This window comes from Onychostruthus taczanowskii, unplaced genomic scaffold, assembly GCF_017590055.1.
Source record: "Onychostruthus taczanowskii isolate IOZ18803 unplaced genomic scaffold, ASM1759005v1 scaffold31, whole genome shotgun sequence".
Classification (NCBI taxonomy): Eukaryota; Metazoa; Chordata; class Aves; order Passeriformes; family Passeridae; genus Onychostruthus; species Onychostruthus taczanowskii.
The window spans coordinates 2,101,732-2,123,604 of NW_024500461.1; the positions used below are offsets into that span (position 1 = coordinate 2,101,732).

At 37.5% G+C, this 21,873-nt stretch overlaps 1 protein-coding gene across 2 annotated transcripts in view; it reads left to right on the forward strand.

Annotated features, from left to right (window-relative positions):
- The window catches only part of TMTC2 (transmembrane O-mannosyltransferase targeting cadherins 2), a 236,123-nt gene that overhangs the window by 87,139 nt on the left and 127,111 nt on the right, over positions 1 to 21,873 (forward strand). Inside the window, exon 2 of one of the 2 annotated variants that reach the window (XM_041409862.1) lies at positions 13,894 to 14,464. The exons of the other annotated variant lie outside the window; for it this stretch is intronic. Within the exon in view, the coding sequence (XP_041265796.1) occupies positions 13,894 to 14,464 (571 nt within the window). The remainder of the gene's footprint in view (positions 1 to 13,893; positions 14,465 to 21,873) is intronic. 2 annotated transcript variants of the gene reach the window in all.

Consider the following 21,873-nt stretch of genomic DNA (forward strand, 5'->3'; position numbering starts at 1 on the left):
TACCGACTCTGCCTTCTGTAGTGAGTACCCTACTGCAGGTCTGGCTTTTTTTTCCTTCCCTTTTGAACAAGTAAACTGCGCTGGGTATTAAAACATTTACTTATCTAAGCAACCTAAACATTTGTGTATGTTTCTATCCTGTTTTGGTTTTCAGCATTAAGTCAGATGCAGTCTTTCAGATCAAAAATGCTATCTCGTTAGGTGCATTGTCTTTACCTTGTGTTTAATTAACAACATTCCTTTTTGAGTTAGTCCATTTGATGTTAAGAGCTGTGTGGAATTCAGTTTGGAGCAACCATTATCTTTTTGTAGCAGTCTTTTGGATGCCAGGAAAGGTGGAGTTTCAGGAACTCGGAGTGTCTTCTGTTCTTGGTAATACTTCCCTCTGAATTTAGGGCCATAAGGAAAGGAGCACTTTAAAAGAAGTTGCTCTAATAATAGTAATAATAATAATAATTTGGTTTTATTAATTGATACTTATTATTACTGAAAGTTGCACTGAATCCCTTCCTTGCATTTAGTAAGAAATCATGCAGAAGTCAAATTGAAACTTCAAATGCAGGCACTGAACTATCTGACACTGCAATTGAGGAACTGTTGTTTATGTCACACTTGTATAATTTATTGCACACTCTTCAAAGTAGTAGTTGACCTGGCTGGAACTGGTACTGCTGGAATTGGTACCTGCCAACCTTTATTATGGAACCTGTTCAAAGAAAGAAATCCTCAAAATTTTGTTCTATTTTAGTACATTTTTCTTGCTGCTTTCTTTTGTTTGATGACTTTTCTTTACAGTCTAAAATATAGACATGGGGCATATATTTTAGCATGGATAAGGATGACTGCTATTAGGAGGTACGAAAAACTTCATTCTCTTTATTTGGGTCAATATGACACTTGTTGTCGTTGAGAGATACTTTTTGTGGTAGATAGCAGTATCACCATCAAGAAAACAGAGCAGTAAGTATAGCTTTTGTTATGTGTGAAAACAAGTTTGATACATCTTTCTTCCTGCTCATAATTTGGCATAGTTTTTTTTCCTTGTGAGTTCTCTTATTTGAGATACCTCAGCTGTAAAGGGTAAAAAAAGATATTGTGATGTTTTCTTGTACTATGAAAACTCCCTTAATTAAAAATTACCAAAATGTTTGAAGCTTGTGAATGAAACAGTAATTCATGATTACTTCTGGGGCTCTGGAGCCCAGAATGAGAAAATGATTACATGTTTCTTCATGCAGTCTTCTTCTTTATTCTCCTATTGTAATTAAACCATCCCCAAAATGTTGCCTGACTCATCTGTAGAGGAATATACACGTTAAATATCTCCAGATAAACTCTGTTGTGATGTTTTTCCCTGTTGCTTCAATTTTCCATCGTTTCACACCATGTTTAAAGAGCTAGTATACCAAGGATAACTGGTATATGCTAAGATTCAGTTAATTCAGCTCCTTTAAATGTTATGGGAGGTCTGTAAGTGATGGGTGGCCCAAAACCCAAAGTCACCATTCTATTCAAACAAACATACAAAGAAAGTATGTGCAAGAACTTTAACTCTTACAGGAGCTTGGCTTTGTGCCATGCTTCTGACTTAATGGAATGACTGATTTCAGGGTTGCCTGGGGCCATAACCACAAATAAGCATATGTATCTCTGAGGTCATTGAAACCAATTTTATTATTTTCAGAATTAGTAGAAATAAGTCACCTGGCTTGATTTATGTGTAAAATTGCAGAATATCAGTCTACAGAAGGGCTGCTTAATTAAAAACTTTCACCTGTTTTGTTGCCCTGTAATATTAAATTAACAGCTGCTTGTGTCTCTAGAAAGACTGTTTTATCTTTCTTAGAAGTTGATGTTAAGCATTCACTTTAAGGTTGGGATTTAAGTTGAATGTCTTCATTGAACTAAGTGAAATAAGGCTCATATTCAGCACTGCTGCAGTTCCCAGTTAGACTACTGCAGGGGTGGGACTTCCATCTTCCAGTGAGTTTGAAGACGTGATGGTGAGTTTTTCGGTTTCCTGTGGACTCCTAGTGCCTCTTATGAGCCAGAAACTGCCTCTGCTCCACAACAATTTTTACATGCTTTTGTCCTAAAAGACTGAGATGGAGAAGGAACTATAACGGGCAATGAAGTTGATTTGAATGAGATTTTTATGGCTGATTATGTTCATCATCCAGGTACTTTTTTCTAAAGTAGTTGGATAGCAATATCTTACTGTGTCAGTATTTCTTCAGATTTCCTTAAAAGAAGATGGCAGCCTACACTGAAATCTTCATAGGCCTTTGCTGCCACTTCATCTTAGTGGATGGTACAAATGGGTTGCATAGCTGTAATTATTTATTGGCTATGTCATAATTAATTTCTCAGTTTCTTTCTGTGTACCACAGCATGTGAAGAACTTGGGAAATTTATGATGCACTGTATTATTCCAAACAAGTAATTTCCTGTGGTATGAAATAAATCTCAAATTCTTGATTATTTTGCAGCAAGATCAATGTAGAGCCCCAGAAAGAGAAGCACATCTGGTAGAAGAGAAACTACTTATTCCTTATACTATTCTAGGTTGATTTTATTATACTGAAGTAATACATCCTGGTATTTTATATGGCGTTGCAAACTATAATTTTCTTCATTAAACTTTCAGTGGCTTACAGTGCAAGGGAAGACAGTAAATAGGTCTCCTGAACTCTGAAGAGATAATCTTCCCCTAGCTTCATAGGAAATAGTATTTGCTTAGTTTATGTAAAGATTCAAATGGACCATTGCTCTTTCTTAAATGGTACATAAAACATGTGTTTTATATATCATCATATATCATACAATGTCATACAGCATTATATATCATATCATATGTCTTCATGCCCTAGCAGAAAAGAATCTCAGTTCAAGCTCAGACATGTGAATTTGAAGCTGCTTCTCTCCAAGGTGAAATTCTGCATTTCTTGTCTTCTCACATATGGATAGAAGATACTTAAAGTTTGCCTTGTCCACAAATGCAAGAACATTTTTTTTTCCTTTTTGAAATCTGAAAGTGCTAACTGACCTCTCCAAGGCAGCCTGTTCTCTGATTCGTTTGGGTCAGCTTCATTGCACTGAGTTGCATGTTCTTCTCTTAATCTACCTGTGTTTTTTCCCCCATGTTTGAAATTTGTTTTTATTGTGATCTCAAGCACTCTTCCTGCTTTGGCAAGAGGAGCAAAATTAGTACTGTTCTTTGGCAGTGCTGGGATTTTGAAAGATAACATACGATCTCTGTTGCGATAAAATGGTACATGAATTTTAGTCCTATGGACATTTTTTTTTTTAAATGAGTACTACTGAAAGAAGCAAACCACTTTTTTAAAGCTTTCATAAACCTTTGTGTGTGATCAGCTTTCCTCTGTGGGTCTCTCTAGGCAGAACTTAGAGCTGTCATTGTCTACAGGCCAATGTTACGAAATACCATAACCTTTTGTGGCACTTGGGTTTCTCTCATCTGCAGGGAAAAAATGCAGTCCTCTGTTGTGCTGCTGTCAGGGGTGGTTGTACTTTAATGTTAGAGTGGGCAGTTAAGCCTAGCAGTTAAATATTGTTTTGATCTTCCAGAAGATCTTCAGACCTTCATTTATAGAATGACTGGTGACATAAAGCTGCTTGGAGGAAAAAAAAACCCTAAAGCACAGAAATCACTGGTGGAGAGAAGTGCAAGTGCTTGGCTGGCATAGAACTGGAGAGACTTGAAAATCTGGGATGTTTCAGTTCAAAGCTCGCTGCTTTTGTAGTTCAGCTTGACTTAGCTCTAGTTTTATTGTCAAGAAAGGTTGATCAGTTTTGTGATTCGGGTAATGGCTTCAGTTTACCTGAATTGCTGTCTGAGATCCTTCTTGGTAACTGCCTGCCTCCTGATAGCTGTTCTAAAACATAGAAAGGAATGGGGTTTGGTTGTTTTGTTTTTATGCTTGTAAGTTTAAAAAGTGTACAGAAAGGCTATAAAAGCTTATGCCAATTGCAGTTGATTGTAAAATCTACTGGTTTCAGTGACATAAAATGCAGGTTATTCCAATACCAATGTGAACTAAACCTAATATAGCAGAAATCCTGTGTGTTCTGATAACATATTTCAAGTAATTTGTCATTTCCTGCTTTTTTGCCTCAGTCTTTGACTGCATCCAGTAAAATCCTCGAGAGTATGCTTGATACAAACTTGCATATAATGGTAACTGCAAAGCACATTTTTATTCCAAAATGACTGTGATTACTTGTCTTGATGTCACTCCCAAACTGTTGCCTGCTAGCTGGCTGCTCTAACCAAGCAATTCAGACAAAATAAAATTGATTTTAAACACTGCTATGGTTTCAGATTTCTAGTGTTTCACAATTGCTATGGCATGCCACAAAAATTGTTTTAGTCTTGTGAATCCCTGCATCTCTATAAGCTGTTGAGGCACAAAGGTGAAACAAATCAGTAAAAGTAATTTCAGCCTTTTTCAGTAGGATTCACACTTTCCAATTCAGTGGGTGCCATCTGCTCTGTTAAAGTACATTTCTGAAGGGCATCCCACAGTGCCCTCTGTAAAGATGTTGAAGAGTAGAAAAAAATGTAGTTCATTCATAGAATCATTAAGGTTTAAAAAGTTCTCCAACATCATCAAGTTCAACCCTTGGTGAAATATCACCATGCCTACTAAACCTTTCCACAGAGTGCCACCACGACTACTTATTTCTTTAGTATTTCCAAGGATGGTGACTTCACTTTCCTGGGGAGCCTGTTTCAGGACTATGCTGAACAGTCTCTCTGTTCACTAGTTGTTACACATCTTCCCGTGAACAAATATTGTTTTTAATTATCTGTGTTGTTTCACTTTTTTTGAGAATTTAGTTTTCATAAAAATTGGTTTTGACATAAGTCTGTAGCAAGTTCCTTTTTTCCCCTGCTAAAAATATAAAACTGTTTACAGGAATTTGTCTGACATGTCTGTGGGAAAGACTGAAGGTAAAGTCTAACTCCATCGCAAATGCTTTCTAGCCAGATTTTAGGCCCTCTATATATTATGTAGGAATTTTGATTAATAGGCATCTTGGAAGAAAAAGAACTGCAATTTTTTTAAAATTTGGAGTCCTCTGAGAAGGTACTTAAAGTATTTTTGTTGATTCACTGGTGAGTAAAGTATCATCACAGAGAAATGTAAGCCTCAACTACATGTTAACATTTCTTGCTGCTTTTTCCATCAAGTTAAACTTGCTTTGCTTTTTGTGTTTTCCCCAAGACTATTTCACTGAAATGGCAGTGCATCTCTTGGTTCATGACAGTGTAGATGGGCTTTGTAGCTGACACAGAATAAATTTTGGTAGTCCTCAGGGAGGATTCCCGTACCCTTATTATTATTTAATATCTGCCTTTGAAATGGGACTATGACTACAATCATCATTGCCTGCATATCAGGCAAGTTGATAAACTAGACTATGAAGATAGTAGTGACTTGAAAGACAAGTGGTGTCTGTTTGGTTTCTTAGACCAGACTGATTTCAGGGAAAAAATTTTAAGCAGAAGTTGCTGTCTAAAAAATTATCTTTTATAATGTGCTAATATATTTCTAGGCAATCTTTTATGTACATAAGTGGGTAGCTTGTGACGGCTGTTATACTAAAAATGGACAATACTGCAAGAAAAAAATATGCAGGAGTTCTACTTTCTTGCTATACAAAATAGTCTTTTAAGGCTTCAGCATCAATGTTTCCAAGATACCAAAACAGACTTAACCTAAATAGAAAATGCTTATTCTGTACAATATTACTAAAAAAACCCCAACCCCAAACAACCCGCCCTGCAAATTTGCTAACATGATACCCTTTGGGTAGGAAAAGTGATACAGGGTGTACTTAGTTTTGTGCATTTATGTATCTCGTAGTGGGGCTGGAGGGAGGGAAGAGGAGACTTCTTGGTGACGTGGTAATTTTGAGCGAGCACATTTCTGATAGTTTTTAGTGTTTAGTTTTAGGCACAGTCTGGACTTGCAATTCTGTGGATAATTTAAGCCAAGGTGGGTATGACTGTTCTCTGAATCACTTGATTCTTACATGAATAACATGAACATGATGAGGGATAGCTGGTTTTTTTGTGATTAGGTTTTTTCCCCCTCTCCATCAATATGGATATTTCTTCAATATGAGTTATAATGACAGCTTGAAGGTTAAATTGGCCTCTGTGGATATGAATGCACCAAATTGTTTTCACTGATTAGATTTCGAGTAATATTTTTCAGTTAAACCAGTAAAACTAAGTTTAGATCAGCCCTTTTTAATGAAGGGTTGTTTTACTGCTAAAATAAAAGACTTGAAGAAGGAAACTTACACACTAAAACCCTATTGCATTTCTTTATCCTTCATCCCCTTCAAAAAACAAGAAAAGGAGAGTGTCTCTATGTTGTGCTGTGGTTCAGTGGTTTTTCCTCAACTTATTATTTTTGTATTTGTATGGGAACGTGTTCCTGGCTATTCTCTTCAGTACCTACCTAAAAATCAAAATCAGAACCTAAAAATTCTTTCAGGCTTTAGAGTGTGTAAGAGTCATGGGCTTAGACATAATTCTGTACAATCTCCTCAAACTTCCTGAAAATGCACTAACAAAAATAGATTAAATGTGGGGAAAAAATTAGTTTTCCTGAAGTTAAATTGCTTAGCTTAATTTTCTCCATAGTCTGCCACATACTGAATAAAACCAGAGAAGTGAATAGTCATGGGACTGTTCTGTGACTGATAATCTCTTTTTTTGTACTGCTACAGTATGTGTGTCTCTATTTTCAGATAATGGCTTAAAATATGTGTGTCTTGGAAAGGTTTTATTTATATTCAGAAGGTAACCTGTCAAAAAAGTACTTTTATATCCATACTCTTAATTTGGGTAAGAATATCAACATTTTTACTCTAATTGATATATTCTCAAGCCTTTAAATATCTGTCCTCTTACTGTCATGAGTGGCAAACATTATTTATGTTTAATTTTTTCAGTGGGAAGTGTGGAAGAGAAATAATGTGGTGCCGTATTGTACTGCAGAACAGTAAACCCAATAAGGCCTGCTGGGCTCATTTTCATAATCTGAAATAAATTTGAAAAGGGCAGTAGAGGTTCCAGCTATGAATTCTAACCATGCTTCAGAAGCTGTAATTACATACATGTATAAAATAAACAAATTGTGAATTATTGCCAGGCAGTTGTTTGGCACAGAAGAATGTTTTAAAGAACAACTTCAGATGTATGTTTGAAAGAATATTTATCAGGTAAAAGCAAAGTATCTTGAAGTTTCAGAAGAACACAATTAGCAATTTTGTGTTGCAGGGTGTAGTTGGGAGTGAAGCTAGCTTGTAGAATAGCTGTGAGAATAGCAGAAAGCATTTCTGATTTAGGAATGAAAGTATCTTTTCACAGACCTATGGTACATGCTGTGGTGAAGAAACTCAGGGAGCAGAGGCAAAGACAGGAGCTGTTCTTCTCCTTACATTTTTATCAGCTTCCTCTTAAGACACTGATGGTGTTCCATTGTTCAGCATATGAAAGTATTAATTACTTGTTTCATTTCCCTCAATTGTGGGGATTATTTTTTTTTGTGTTTTTTTTTTTTTGTTTGTTTTTTTTTTTTGTTTGTGGTTTTTTTTTTTTTTTTTTTTTTTTGGGTTTTTTTTTTTTTTTTTTGTTTTTTTTTTTAATCTGTGCATGAATAATCAAATAATACTATGCCAGGCAGTTGGAATTAAATAGGGTTTCAAATTTCACATAGTCCATCTTTTAGTGTTTGCTGTGTCAGGCTAAATTGTAAACTGAGGGGAGTGAGGGACACTTAGTGTTAATATTAAGGCTGTATTCTTTCCGCATAGGAGGATATACATAGAAATGGAAAGGCTTGTACAATGGCGAAGGAGTTCAAGACCTTTACACTTAGCTTTTGAAATATTTATATTCTGGGTGGAAAAAATTTTAAGGCCATCTCGACCTTCTTGTAGCTGAAATGTTTTGAACTTCTAGTTACATAAAGATTTCAAAGCTCTCTTTTAAAAGAAAGTCAATAGATGCAGCATGCTTCAGTGTAGTTAAAGCAATTCCTAATAGCATTCAGTATTATATGTAAGCATTGCCACCACTTCCTTCTTTTGAATAACATCCTGCGTCTTTAGTTGCAAAATTATGAAGTCTAGAAGCGTGCAGCTGATGGGCTGCTGGATCACTGCCAGTCACTGGCAGACAAAGTCAAACCACAGTAGATAAAGTCAGTGATGGAAATAAACAAGGGACAAGTTATTGCTTATTTTAAAAGATCAATTTCTTTTAAAGACATAGTGCAGTACAGAAAAATCTTTAAAAGTTTGTGTGTCTTTATACTGTGGTATAAGACTATAACCTTTGCGTTCTTACTATTTTTCCTTGTCATTTTACTGTTTTGTTTTCTTTAGTATTTTTGTGTCTTTGTTTTTGGCAGTGGTTGCAATCATCTAAGGGTATAGTTACAGTTGTCTCACTCATCCATCTTTCCACTCTGTTTATATCTAATTCAGGAAAGTCTCATCCATAAAGTTTTACAAGTAAAACACTATTTACAGACTTGTTACTTGTAGCTCCTGTTTGTTCTGGTACTAAATTGAAGTTGGCTGTAGAATTACTTTCGTAGTCCAAAATACAGAATTAATATAATCATATGTTAACATATTTTTCAGACGTCTTATACTAACTCTATATGTATAGAGTTAATAGCTTTCACTATTAACTAGTAATCACATAAGATAGGAGAATTATTTTAAAACTATATATTGTCTTCAGTGTTTGAGCTCTGAGTTCAGATCTTCCTATACAATTACAAAAGTACCTTATTGGCAGAAATAAACTAGATACAAAGTTCTAGTAAGCTAATTTCCCTTTTGTGATGTTATGTTTTCCTTTAATTAGTTTAAAATATTACTTGATCCTAGGTGTTTCCATCAATCTGTATGTACAGACCCATTCTCTGAGCCAGTTAGCACCTCAGGATCCTATATGTCACTTAGCTAGTTTTTGCCAAGTATTTCTTTCTGAAAACACCTGAATTATTACATTTTCCTTAGAGATTCACCTAAGAACAAATTTTTTTGAGACAAAACCTGCAACATAAAACTCAGAGTATGCACAGATTTTGGTCTCCTGCAGGTGTCCCTAGTTGATATACACTTGATATACACTATAGATGTTTGTGGTTTAGCATTTTATTTTTGGGTGTTGTTTTTTTTAGGGAGTGGTGTTCTTTTGTTGTTATTTGTGGTGGGTCCTTTTTTTTTTTTTTTTTTTTTTGGTGAAGTGGCTTGGGTAGAACTTTACTACCTGCTGGATTTGAAGGTAAATTCCACTTTAACAACTGAGAAAGGTGAACTTTAATACACAACATGTCAGACATAATTGTCACCAGAATTCTACCAGAATGACAAATAGTTCCCTGGAGTCTGTAATTAGACATTTAGATGAATGTGTTTTCATGCACTTAAGGTTATTACTTTCTTATCTCTGCATATTAAGTAGTATTTTCTGACTTTTACTTTATCCTGTCAATACAGGCAGTGTATGTGTGTGTATATGTATATATATAGTAGTCTGCAGGCAAGTATGACAAGCTCTACTTCTCTGCTTTCTGACCACTACCTGCCTAACAACCTGTAAGTAGTCTGCAGGATTTACTTAGCTGTTGTATGTTTTGGGGATGTGAAGCTGTTTGTACTAAAGCAAGTAGGCTCTTGGCTGTGTTTTCAGTCTTGTTGTCCATAACATATAGTAAGTAACATATAGTCTTGAAAGCATCCTTAGGGTATCTCATTAATATCCACTGTAAAAATACCCTAGGGTGTTTTCCATTGCTATTCAAGAAAAAAAGCACTAAATTAATACTGTTTAAAAATGACTCGGGGAAAACAACAATGAACCTCCATGTTCAACCTTGCCAGTCCATCACTGCCTATCTATTTTATGTGAGAGATGTCTGGTCAATGGCTTCCTGCATACACAGTTGGGAATTTTCCTTTTCCTTTAAAATATGTTGTCTACCTCAAATGCTGATGGTAGTTTTCAGCATATGGGGATCATTAGCAATATTGAAGCTGAATATAAGGCTTAACTCTTTAAATCACTTTAGAATGTCACATCTGTTTTTTTACCCTAGTGTTAACACCTGGATCAGTTTAACACCAGCACAGAAGTTTAGGACATATAGCTGTTAATTTTGAAAACATCTGGAATTTTTTTTTTTTTTGTACATATGCATGTATATGTGCACGTGTGAATGTGTCTCTGGCATTTTTAGGTTTGATGAATAAGAACTCAGTGAGTTGCGCTCAAGGTGTGTACTGACCTGTGGCAAATAGGTGATTTATGGCAGGAGGCAAAAACATTGTTTCAAGTGGATTAGAAATTATGATTTTGTCTTTACAATTTTTTTGTCTTTTTTCAGCTTTCTATTTCTGAAGAACTGATAACTGAATCTAATTCCTTTCCTTCCCCCTGCCCCCAGCATATCCATTTGTTGTATACTGAGTAAGGTAGCCCATTCTCCTGGGATGTATGAAATGGGCAAGCATTGCATATTGAAGAAAGCAAGCCCTTGCCTTAGTGTGCAGCCCTATTCAGAGGCTGCTTGGAAGTAAAATGCCAGTTGTGTTGGAATTTTGAGAAAAGACTTTGTCAGGTGACCTGCTGCCTTTTAACAAGAGCAGAGTTCGCACCTCCGGCAAAGAATGATGAGTTGCTTCTCTTTTGCCCATTAGCAAAATTGAACTAATTTGCAGGACATAACCTCAAGGTAAACTGTAAGTGAAGCTGGAAGCAAGTCTAATACAGCATTTTGTAATTTCCTTTATCCCAGAGCCAGCAATTAATACAATTTTTCTATCTGTGGAGAGTGAGGGTGGCTGCTGGCACAGGAGGCTTTACTGGAGACAAGCTGGCACTGCTACCAGAGTGTGAGGAGGTGTTGGTTTCAGAATTTCTGCTGGAACTGGAGACCAAGCAGGATATATGGCTTGGTGTTTCACTAACTAGAGAAAAAGCAGAGCCTTGCCACAGCCAGGAGCCAGGGCAGCCCAAGCCCTGGGCATTGGGCACTTCCTTGGGGACAAGGACAGGCTGGGATACAGGTTCAGCTCAGCAAGGCTCTTGTCAGGGTAGAGCCTGGAGAGCTGAAGACTGGCCCTGCTGACGTGTCCCTGGGGCAGCGGCTGATGGCCTTGGGAGACTCACATGGGGTCCTGGGCGGCATCAGGGAAAGCTTTGGAGACCTGACATGAGATCCTGGGACTGTGCGCAGGGTGTGGGAACCTCAGTGTGGGGGGGGGTCAGGCTGTCAAGGCTCATTAATGCCCTTGGAATCATATGAAAACCATACATTTCTATAGAAAATGCAGCATTTGATGTGACTAAACACTGAGTAAGGTGGAACTGTCAGCTTCTGTATTCTTCATGAAGATGGGCAAGGTACTAGAATTTCTTGCATTTACATGCACAAGAAACTATGAGTATTGTAGAACTGCCTGCTGAAATCTGTACCCAAATGCAGTTTGTTCAATACTGTATCTTCAGGGCTTCCTTTTGATTTTATGTTGTGTGTAGGGCTTTTTTCGTTGTATGTTTCTTTGTTTAATTTTTGATATGGACAGGTCTAAACGGAAAAGGATCAAGGATGCGTGAAATTTGTTGCTAAAGCCGTGAATAAGATTAGACTGAATTAATGCCTTTGGAATGTACACTAGGTTTCTTTATGATACAAACAGTTTCCTTTTGGTGGGGATGAGTTCAGTATGAGTGTCTGCTGCATGAAAACTATCACCTTAGAGAGAAGGCAAAATAAATACTAAAAGCTACCATTTCCTGGGAACAAGGTGGGAACTGTCTGGGCTCTTTGTAGAAGAATGCTTTGCCTCAGAGGACAGTGGTTGTGCTGGCAATGTTGTGGCCACTTACTTTGGTATTGTTTCCCCAAGAAAAAACACTTTGACAGTTCAGGGTTTCAACTCTAAATCTTGGCATCTGATAGCCATTCTTGGCCTTTGGGAGCCTGTCATATTATGTTTTTCTCGGAGAAAGAACTCTTTCTTGCCTGACACCTGCTTTATTTTTGCCAAATTCCTAAGTTTCTGATAGTGGTTCTGAGAGTTATACTATAAATGAAAATCACAAACAGAGGAATTAGGTTTCAAGAAAGGACAACACAGAAGGACAAGATAAATAATGTGGAAACAACGACCTTGTTTTCCTCCAGTGTTCTTTTGTGACTCGCCTAAAATGAGAAAAATGTGTGTGGGGTTGGGAAAACAAATACAGGCAACCCAATCCACTGCGTTAGCAGAAGTCAAAATGAAAATTTTAAAATATTCTAAAAAGCATCATCAGATCTTTAAAGGATTTAAAGTGACCTCTCTATAACCTCTATGTGCTCAGAGACAAAAGGACATGCTAAGAGGAAGCATGTCTGAAAGCATTACAGCAGGATGCTCTGGACAATGGAAGTGCTGAGCTGTGTGGTATTTGGAGTATTTGCACGGAGATTCTGTGGTGCAATATATCAGTTTTGAGCATTTTTCTTCTCAGATCAAGAACATTCCTGAAATGAATACCACAAAAAAAAAAGGAGGGGGGGGGGGGGGGAGGTGGGATTTGCTCACAGGTGCTAAGGAAATGGAGAATGTGACAGGAATCTTGGAATATGAATTAGTCATGCATTTTAAATGTGGGCTTGAGTTTCACACCTTTTTTTTCCTTCCTCATCTGAACTGAAAAAATATTAATTATGGGAGGGTATTTATTGATAAGGCAGATAGAGGTTTTGAAGAGAGAATGAGATAAAAATAATTTCTCTTGTTTGGTTTTTTGAATAGAAGAGTCTTGAGCTGGCTGGATTCTTAATTACCCTAATAAAATAAATGCTAAATGAGTTAAGCTCAGTAGTAACAACAATGCATCTTTAAATAATTGCTTAAATACAAGTAACTAATTAAATTCTAGTCATCTCTTTGCACTAAGCAGGTCTCACACCTTCTCCCACTGCATAAATTTAAATGCAAATCGTTGGATTTGTACAAACACTACAGGAGACAGATTTTTACAGTAACGAATTAGACTTGGAGACTGCTAATGGATGGCATGAGTTCTTGCCAGTGTGGTTGTAAGCATAAATGCTGAAAGCTGCAGCATTTTTTTTCTAATCAAGCTGACAGACTTGAGTTCATAAGCTAATACAATGTAAAAATGTTTTTTTTTCCCCTCAATTGGAAATACGAGAAATTTAAAAAGAAAGTGTATTTTCATATGTGAAATAGTCTGCTGTCTGTCTTCTGCAAGGTGTTGCAGAAAATGGTGTCAGTCAAAATATGTACAAGACATAGAAGATCCAGTCCAGAAGCAGAGAATTACACACTCCTAACAACTTCTATATTTTTTGTTTACCTATGTTAGCAAAATCCATTCCCAAATCTAAATTAACATTTCAGTATAAAAGGACAGTTGGGGTTTTAGTTCTGATATACTGGAGGATCCATTGTTTCAACAATAACGTTTGCAAGATCCTCATATTTCTTTTACATTTTAATTACAATTCATCAAGTCTTAACTGACTACTCCTGGGTTAGACTCAGAAGAATGTCACTGGAAGGGTGTTTTAATTTAACAGAAACAGTGTAATGTCTGTTTCTAATGTTTTAAAAGCCAATTTATATGGAAATTTTGCTCTAGAAGGAAGTCAATAGATATGTCGTTTTTTAACAGCTCCTGTTAAAATTCAAAACTGAATTGAAGCAGCACCAAAGCAATGCCATTTTTTTTTTCTTGTAGCAGTGTGATTGCATTTTCACAACCTTTCGTTTGTAGCTGTTTCCTTCTGTTAAAATGAAGTTTTTATTTGTCTTTTGTAGTCGAGCTATCAAGACAAACCAGGACCTTTTACCTGAGACGCCGTGGATCCATATCTTCTACAATGACTTTTGGGGGACGCTGCTTACTCACAGTGGGAGCCACAAGTCCTACAGACCTCTCTGCACACTTTCCTTCCGCATTAACCATGCTGTTGGGGGAATGGACCCATGGGGCTACCACCTTGTAAATGTCCTCTTACATGCTGCAGTCACTGGCCTTTTCACAAACTTCTCCAGGATTCTCTTTGGCGATGGGTACTGGACCTTGATAGCTGGCCTGCTGTTTGCATCTCATCCCATCCACACGGAAGCCGTAGCAGGGATCGTAGGGAGGGCAGATATTGGAGCCTGCCTCTTCTTTCTGCTTTCCCTCATGTGTTACATGAAGCACTGCTCTACCAGAGGGTCCTCACCAAGTACTTGGGGCTGGATCTTGGGAGCAGGGCTGTGTGCAGGATGCAGCATGCTGTGGAAGGAGCAAGGAGTGACTGTTCTGGCCATTTCAGCCGTGTACGATATCTTTGTATTTCATCGACTGAAAATGCATCAGATAATTTCTGATTTATACAAGGTGAGTCTCCTTTGAGGTAAGCTATTTCTGAGGCACCTTCACTGTTTAAACAGGAGCTAAGTGAGTTTTTGAGTACACAGTAATTCTTAGTAGTTTAGTCAAATCCCAAAAATAAGCTCAGATGTTTAACGCTGACAGAACACTTCAAGAGCTTTAGTATGGTCTTTTTACATTTTGTTTAAGCAATGTGCTATTAGCCACTGCTATTACTCAATGCTGGGGATGGGTTTTTTCAATTACTTTCCTTACTTCCAGCAGCTCCCTCATTCTGTTTACTGTCAAGCACTGGATATTTGAGTCGAGCACTGGATATCTGACTGACTTTTGCAAAGAATTCGTTCGTGCTCTTATCCTCTTGTATCTTGCAAACTCAGCTTAGTTTGGTCAGGCGTGCAAGTTCGGCAGGCAGCTGATATCATCAGCTTTGCTCCCTGGGGCAAAGATAAAACTCTCATTGTTCTAGTTTAACAGAGATGCATAGAACTTGGTGCATGCCTTTGACACCTGTTTGTTCCATCACCTAGTATTATTGCCTTAATAAAATAAGTATTTCCAATTTTTTAACTTCTTCCCCAGAACGAACAAGTAAAATAAGCAAACAAAAAAACTCACCAAATCCCCCAGCTTGCCACTCACAAAACTGTGTATTTTAGTCGTACCCAGAAATCCCAGTTGAAATCAAGAGTCCTTTATAGCATTTGCTGTACGAATGAGTAAGCTGAGTATACGTAATTTTCTTTTCTTTGAAATGGCTGTCTTTCAGAAAAATACTGTCTTGACAAAAGGACAACAGTGTTTCATTTGGATGTGTTATTACATTTTTCAGTGAGATGTAGATTGCAAAAATGTAGTTTGTTTCATTGCTTTGCTTAAACACCTTGATTTGAAAATTTTGTTTTCTCTTCCAAATGAATTCAAAAGAAATTATAGTTTTTGATAAAGCAGTGGTAATTTCTGTTTGTACAGATGATATAGCTAATAATGTAAAAGGAAAGTAGTAGGGTAAAAAAAAATCCCAAAACACCTAGTCACTTGTAGTTTCCTTTTAAATTGCTCTAAGGTGTTAACTTAGTTATTATGGTCTTTTCTGACAAAATGGAAAAAGAATAATTTTGTATGTATATATACACACACATATTTGGGTTTTTTTACTCATGTGTAATGACATATGTAAGACCTGAATGTCAGTAGCCGAATAGTGTATGGTATACAATGTATGGCACCTTGTGCATCTAACACTGAGCAGAAGCAAACAGGAAACTGATTAAGATGTTGCATTTATTTTTTCCTTAAAGTACATCTGCAGCAGCAGGTTTTATACTGAAAGCCACAAAGATGAGACTTTTTCAAGTGCTTCAAGGAGTTTAGTTAATAACTCAGGTGTTAACTTATCCTGTTTAATTAAACAGTCATAAAAACATTCATATGACAGAAAATTCTGAACATCTAGAAAATTATTATTAAACAATCATTGCTGAAACCCAAAATCTTTGCAGATGTTTCTGATGGACTTTTAATTGAGAAAAGCTTGTTCTCACCTTTATCCTCTTTTTCCACACCAAGGCCAGAGTAAAATTGGTCCAGAAGAGACCTGAATGACACAGGTGAAATCCAAGCTTCCACATCCTAACTTTTTGAACACAAAGTCTCTCTTCCTATGTGTGAAGCTCGTAATTTGGATGCCTGGCTTGTGAGGTTTTTTTGCACCCAGCATCAGAGTTGCCTTGGACAAAAAGCTGGTGTTTTGGGAATTTATTTTTCATCTATAATGCTAGAAATAGTAATTCTCTATTTACTCTCCACAGACCTTTGTGGAGATTTGATTTTTGCTGGAGACAGTTTTATGGGGAGAAGACTATATTGAATGAAAATATGAATATTTCAATTAATTGGCCAGAAATGCATTTTTTAATTCACTAAATTACTAGGCTGCATGTTTCTTGCATATATGTTCAAGCTGAGGGCTGCTCAGCCTGAAAAAATTAGAAAGAATTGTTTCCATGTACCTGTTCTGGAATTTGTTCTTCATGTTTTCGTAGTGTAATATTGGGAGAGAGCAACTTCAGGAGAAAGGGGAAAAAAAAAAGACATCAAAAACGTCAGTTGAGGAAAAAGTTGTAGTCTTTTGCAGTGTGATGGAGGGCAAAAGTGTAGAATGAAGCCAAGGAAGAAGAGAAAATAATTTAAAAGTTGGTCAGCTGAAGCCTGTACTACCTAAGTAAGCAGTAACTGAATGCTTTGTAATGGAACAGTAGAAAGGTCCTATCCCTTTCAATCTGCCTGACCTTTAGCTCAGCCCTGTCCAGCTGAGCTAATATAGCTGTTTCCTAGGCTGTGCTGCAAACTGAACTGAGAGGAAATGCAGGTAAAAAAATAACCTTTAAGCACTACACCCCTGACCCCAAATATCCCAGATACATCTTTTAGGAGTTACTTTAAAGCTGGATCAGATCAGTTCAATTATATTCAGTCCTTGTCATTGCCCTACAGATAGCTGTACTGACTAGCAGTGAGAGGAAAGATGCACTGTAGGCATGGAAACAAGGGATGGAGAGAGATGGGTTTGGGGGAGTGGCTGGTTAAGGACCTGGGCTTGTATGCTGCCAGACTATGGCTTTTGACTTTGAAAACTATGATGTTTTCTAGAATATACCACTGGGGAAACTGAGACACAATTATTTATATTTAAGGAATAGTGAAACTACTCACCATCTTCAGGATGGTCAGTAAAGTATGAGCTGATACAAGCAACTTGAAGAATGCTCCAGCTGATGGTTGGATATGGTATTGGGTGAGAAGCCTATTTTTTTCCATTGTCTTCTTATCTTTGGGCCAAGTATCCAATGATATAAAATGATGGCTAGTACACAAGTCAGTTATCATGTGCATCCTGATTTGTCACATCAAGAGCATTAAAACATCCCAGTGCAATTTGAGTAGATTGGCAGGGGTTCTAAACAAGGTAGCTGCAAAATTGGACCACTGTTTTAGCAGATTAATGCTGCCCCTTATTTAGAAGCTATTCTCGAAGCATCTTAAAAATTTATATTGTAGCCACTTATTAAACAATCCATCTCTTTTTTCTGTCATCTGTGTATTGGTTATTTAGTAGAACTTGGCTGCTGGGGTTTTTTTTCTGCTGCCAGGTCTTGTATTCCTGTCTGCCTGTGATGCTCTCACTCTGGGAAAGTTGTCAGTCTGGACTCCATTTCATTTTGTTAGCTCTATTTTATTCCAATTGGCTGACAAGAAGGTATTCACTGTCTTTGAGTCAGAAGATTTTGATAGAATTATATTTATTGCTGTCATAAATGAGTTGTCTGAAACAAGAGTAATTGAAAAAGTGGCGTTCTACTAGGGTAAAGCATTCATTGTGGAAATAAGTTAGACTTGTTTTATTTTTCAGGATTCTAGAGCTTGAGTAATTTCCAGTGCAAGTTGCATAGCAGGTATGCAGGTTGATTGAGTTGTCAGGTGTGATAGGTATCAGAGATTGTACCTGTCAGCAGCTGGAGTTGTGCAAGCTAAACCACCAGAGGTGTAGGACTGGGAGGGAGAGCTTGAATATGGGAGAGAGCTGTGATCAAGTTTGTTATTACAGAAGAATGTGCAAATATAGAGGCTTAATTGTTTTGTGCTTGCAATATTCAGCTTGAGTGCAGAAGCATTAATCAACAGTCTTCTGTCCAGTTAATAGTAGAAAGCTAATACAAAACCTGCTGTGCTGCTCCTTTTACATCTTGTGGGTTTTTAGGTTTTCTTTTGTTTGCTTCGTTGTTTTTTTTTTTTTTAAAGTGCGAGTGGATCTGAATAACATTAGCAGTTAAAAAGATGGGCAAATGCATTTAGAGCTCATTTTTAATATAACGGTAATGAGAAAGTATTTATTGCTCTGTGGCTTATGTATACAAACTGCTGTACAGAAATAACTAAACCAGATGTAACTTCTACTAATGTTGCACTGCTACAATACAGTAACATTTTACCAGATCAACATATTGTTAGTACAGGGAGTTTGTTATACCAAAATAGGGAAATGTATCTTTTCCCATCACGTATTTGATGAAAATCTCCCTCCGGGAGGTCTGTCTCACATGTGGAATTAGTTTTTGGCGTCTATAGCTTAACATGAACCACAAATTGGATTGCAGGATGCATTATCTAGCCTCCTGTGTTATTAGAACAGTATTGGTTTTGTAAAAGGCAATTTTATTGGAGGCCTATATTTTATTTAAGGTAATGATGTAAACCTGGGGCCTCCATGGATGATGTGGTCAACCACCAAACCATGTTTTATAAAACTCTACTTTCTTTTATGGTCTTGGAATGGTCTTAGTTGTGGGTGATATGCTGCTGGGCATTAGATAAAGCTACTGATTTTTGAGAACACTCTAAACTTCAAGTAGGCCACTTTCTGCATTCTTTAGTCTTTGAAGTTGCTACTTTTAGAACTATTGTGCTTTGAAAAGCAGTGTCAAAACAAAATGCTGCTCTTGATTTAAATTTGCAGTTTTATCCTTCTCTTCTGAGGAGCTCTAAAGCCTTAGTAATGTAGTAGTCAGTGTTGCTTATTACTCATTTCTTCTCCATTTGCAAGTTATGCTGTTTTGCAGTAATGTTTTGTCATTATTTAAAATCCAACTTGATGGTTTAATTTCTGCTCTTTTTCCACCATCTAAGGAATTTATTGTGCTGAACTCACCCAGAGGTCTTGATATTTTGGCACAACCTATTATTTTGTAAGTTATTTCTCTTTTGGATGGGCATGGTCCAGTCTTGTCTCCATGTCTTTGAAGTGTAGTATTTACAATGTTTAGGCTGTTATGACAGCAGCTACTCCCTTGCAGGACAGCCTTCATCCTTGGAGTCAGATATTTAGTAAATATGCTTTTCACAGAGACTGCTTTTGTTCCAGTTAAAAATAATAAATAGCTTACAGCTTCAAAACATGACTTGACCTTTCACAGGGTTCATTTTGCCTAACAAGAGTCACATATTCAAGTGCACTGAGCTGTTAAATATTGTGTTTGTGGGCTGGGTAACCCTTAGCATTTCCAGAACTCTGGAAGAGATTGGGGGCTCCATTGCCAGCTGGGGCCCTGTTTATCCCTAGTGTCTCTCATTCTGTAGTAGTCAGCTGGGGGTTAATTTTCCTGTCAGCTTTAAGGCTGTACAAAACGCTGAAAACGGTGAGACGAATGTGCCTGCGCATACATTGCTCATATTTGGGGATGAGCCAGCCTGATGCTTTTGTCTTCACTCTGCTGGATGGCAACAGCATGAGGCCTGTGTGGTCTTGACCATCACTCCCCTCACCAGATATTTCCTAGACAAAATAAGCTTTTTCCAGTTTACTTCTCCCCTGACAATTTCAAGTAGCTAATACTGCTGTTTCCTGTAGTTCCCACAGCTCCATGCTGCTTTTCTGTTTGATCCTGAAATAAGAAAAGCAAGATTGGCCTCCACTATCTGCTCAGAGATATTGATCTCCTGCAGGTCCCTGTGATGTTGGTGGAGTGGTACTGAATTGGACATCAATATGTATAAATAGCTCTTGTTTCCTGAAAATATTTTCATGGGGTGATTTAAGCCACTAGAACAGATCACGTATGACAGAAATACAGCATCTTAAGGCAAATTTATCAGAGTTGTATCTTGTGAAAAATGAAGAATCATAAGATGTCTTGCTGAAGTCGCTGACACTGGCATAATACGGATTATATTTTAATATTAAAGCTGTAATGTCTTCATTGGAATTGCCACTAAAATCCCCATTACTTTTATCTATCCACTTGAAGTCTACAGTAATATTTAGGAGCCTGTATTTGAGAATGCTTCTCTAGAAGGACGAAAAAGGCAAAGTCTTCTTTAATAAATAAGTAAATAAAAAAAGAGAGAGACACCTTTTCATATTTACAGGAACTGTGGAGAACCTTCAGTTTACTGGAGAGGTTAGTTTGCCAGAGAAAGGTTGTTACTCTCTTCAGTCCTGCGTAAGATTATACCGCATGGTAGCATACAAAGTTGCTGTGCTGCTCCATTCTTCCCTGTTGTGGTATACCCACAGGGCTGCTTGCTCACTCCCTCCCCTTAGGCTGGGGGAGGGGAAAACTCAGAGACTGAGGTGAAGGTACTTTGATAGGTAAAGCAGAAGCTGTGTGTGCCAACAAATCAAGGAATTCATTCACTGGTTCCCATGGGTAGGAAGGTGTTCAGCCACGTCCAGGAGGGCAGGGCTCTATCATGCACTGCCCTTCCTTGGGAAGACCATCACTTCGAATATCTGTCCCTTCCTGCTTCTTCCCATAGCTTTAAATGCTGAGTGTGATGCTTTATGTCTGAAACATCCCAGTGACCAGCTGTCCTGGCTGTGCCCCCTCCCAGCTCCTCACTGGTGGGGCAGTGTGAGGGGTAGAAAGAACCTTGATGCTGTGTGAGCACTGCTCAGCAATAGCTAAAACATCCCTGTGACATCAACACTGTTTCCAGCACAAATCCAAAACATAGCCCCATTCTAACTATGAAGAACATTAACTCTATCCCAGACAAAACCAGCACATTCTCCCTGGCTTAAAAGGGATCTCTTTTAAGAAGGACAAGGTAAGAAAGTTTCCACAGGCTTTTCATAGTTTTTCTTTTTGTTAGCACTTGTCTTTCATTCTGAGGTTGCATGCCAGTTACTGACATCAGCAGCAGGACTTTTTCATGGTGGTTTTTAATTACAGGGTATTGGACAGCTCGTTATTTTTGACTCTACAAAATCTTTGCAAATAATACCAATCAGAAAATGTTACTCTCCTGTTTTTTAATGTTTTCATAATATTTAAGGAATCAGTTGAAAGCACCAAGCCTATCATATTGTCTAACAACGGAATTTCAGAATATTAGGCATTATTTCAGATGTAGGTTTTTCTTCATTTTAGTGATTAGTTATCTCCCTAATTAAAGAAACTCTCTAAAACTGTTTCCCCAGAAGCTGAAAACATTCCTGTTTAAGATATCAGTATTAAAGAACAGTTAAATTTCATGCTTTTTGGTATGGTTAGTCAATGCTTAATACTTACATGTATTTTTTGCTGTGATAAGGAGACTTGGTTTCTGCAAACTTTGAGGGATAAGAAATATATGTAGCTTTGGCCTATCTCAAGTTTCCTATTTGTTCACTAGCTAGAAAACAGTGTTCCTTTCCCCTCTGGCTCTGCTTCTCCCATGGGTCAGTTGACCAGGCACTGGCCGCAGAATGGGAAAAACACCATACAGTGCTACAGCTCAGTGGTGTTTTAATGAGTTAAGCATTTCCTGGTGTAATTCCTTCTGTGCAGATTTCCCTCAGGAATTACACCTTTCTGCTTAAACCTGGTTTAGTGCCATGGTTAAAATGCATTCATTCATGGTTGTGTTCATCAGGT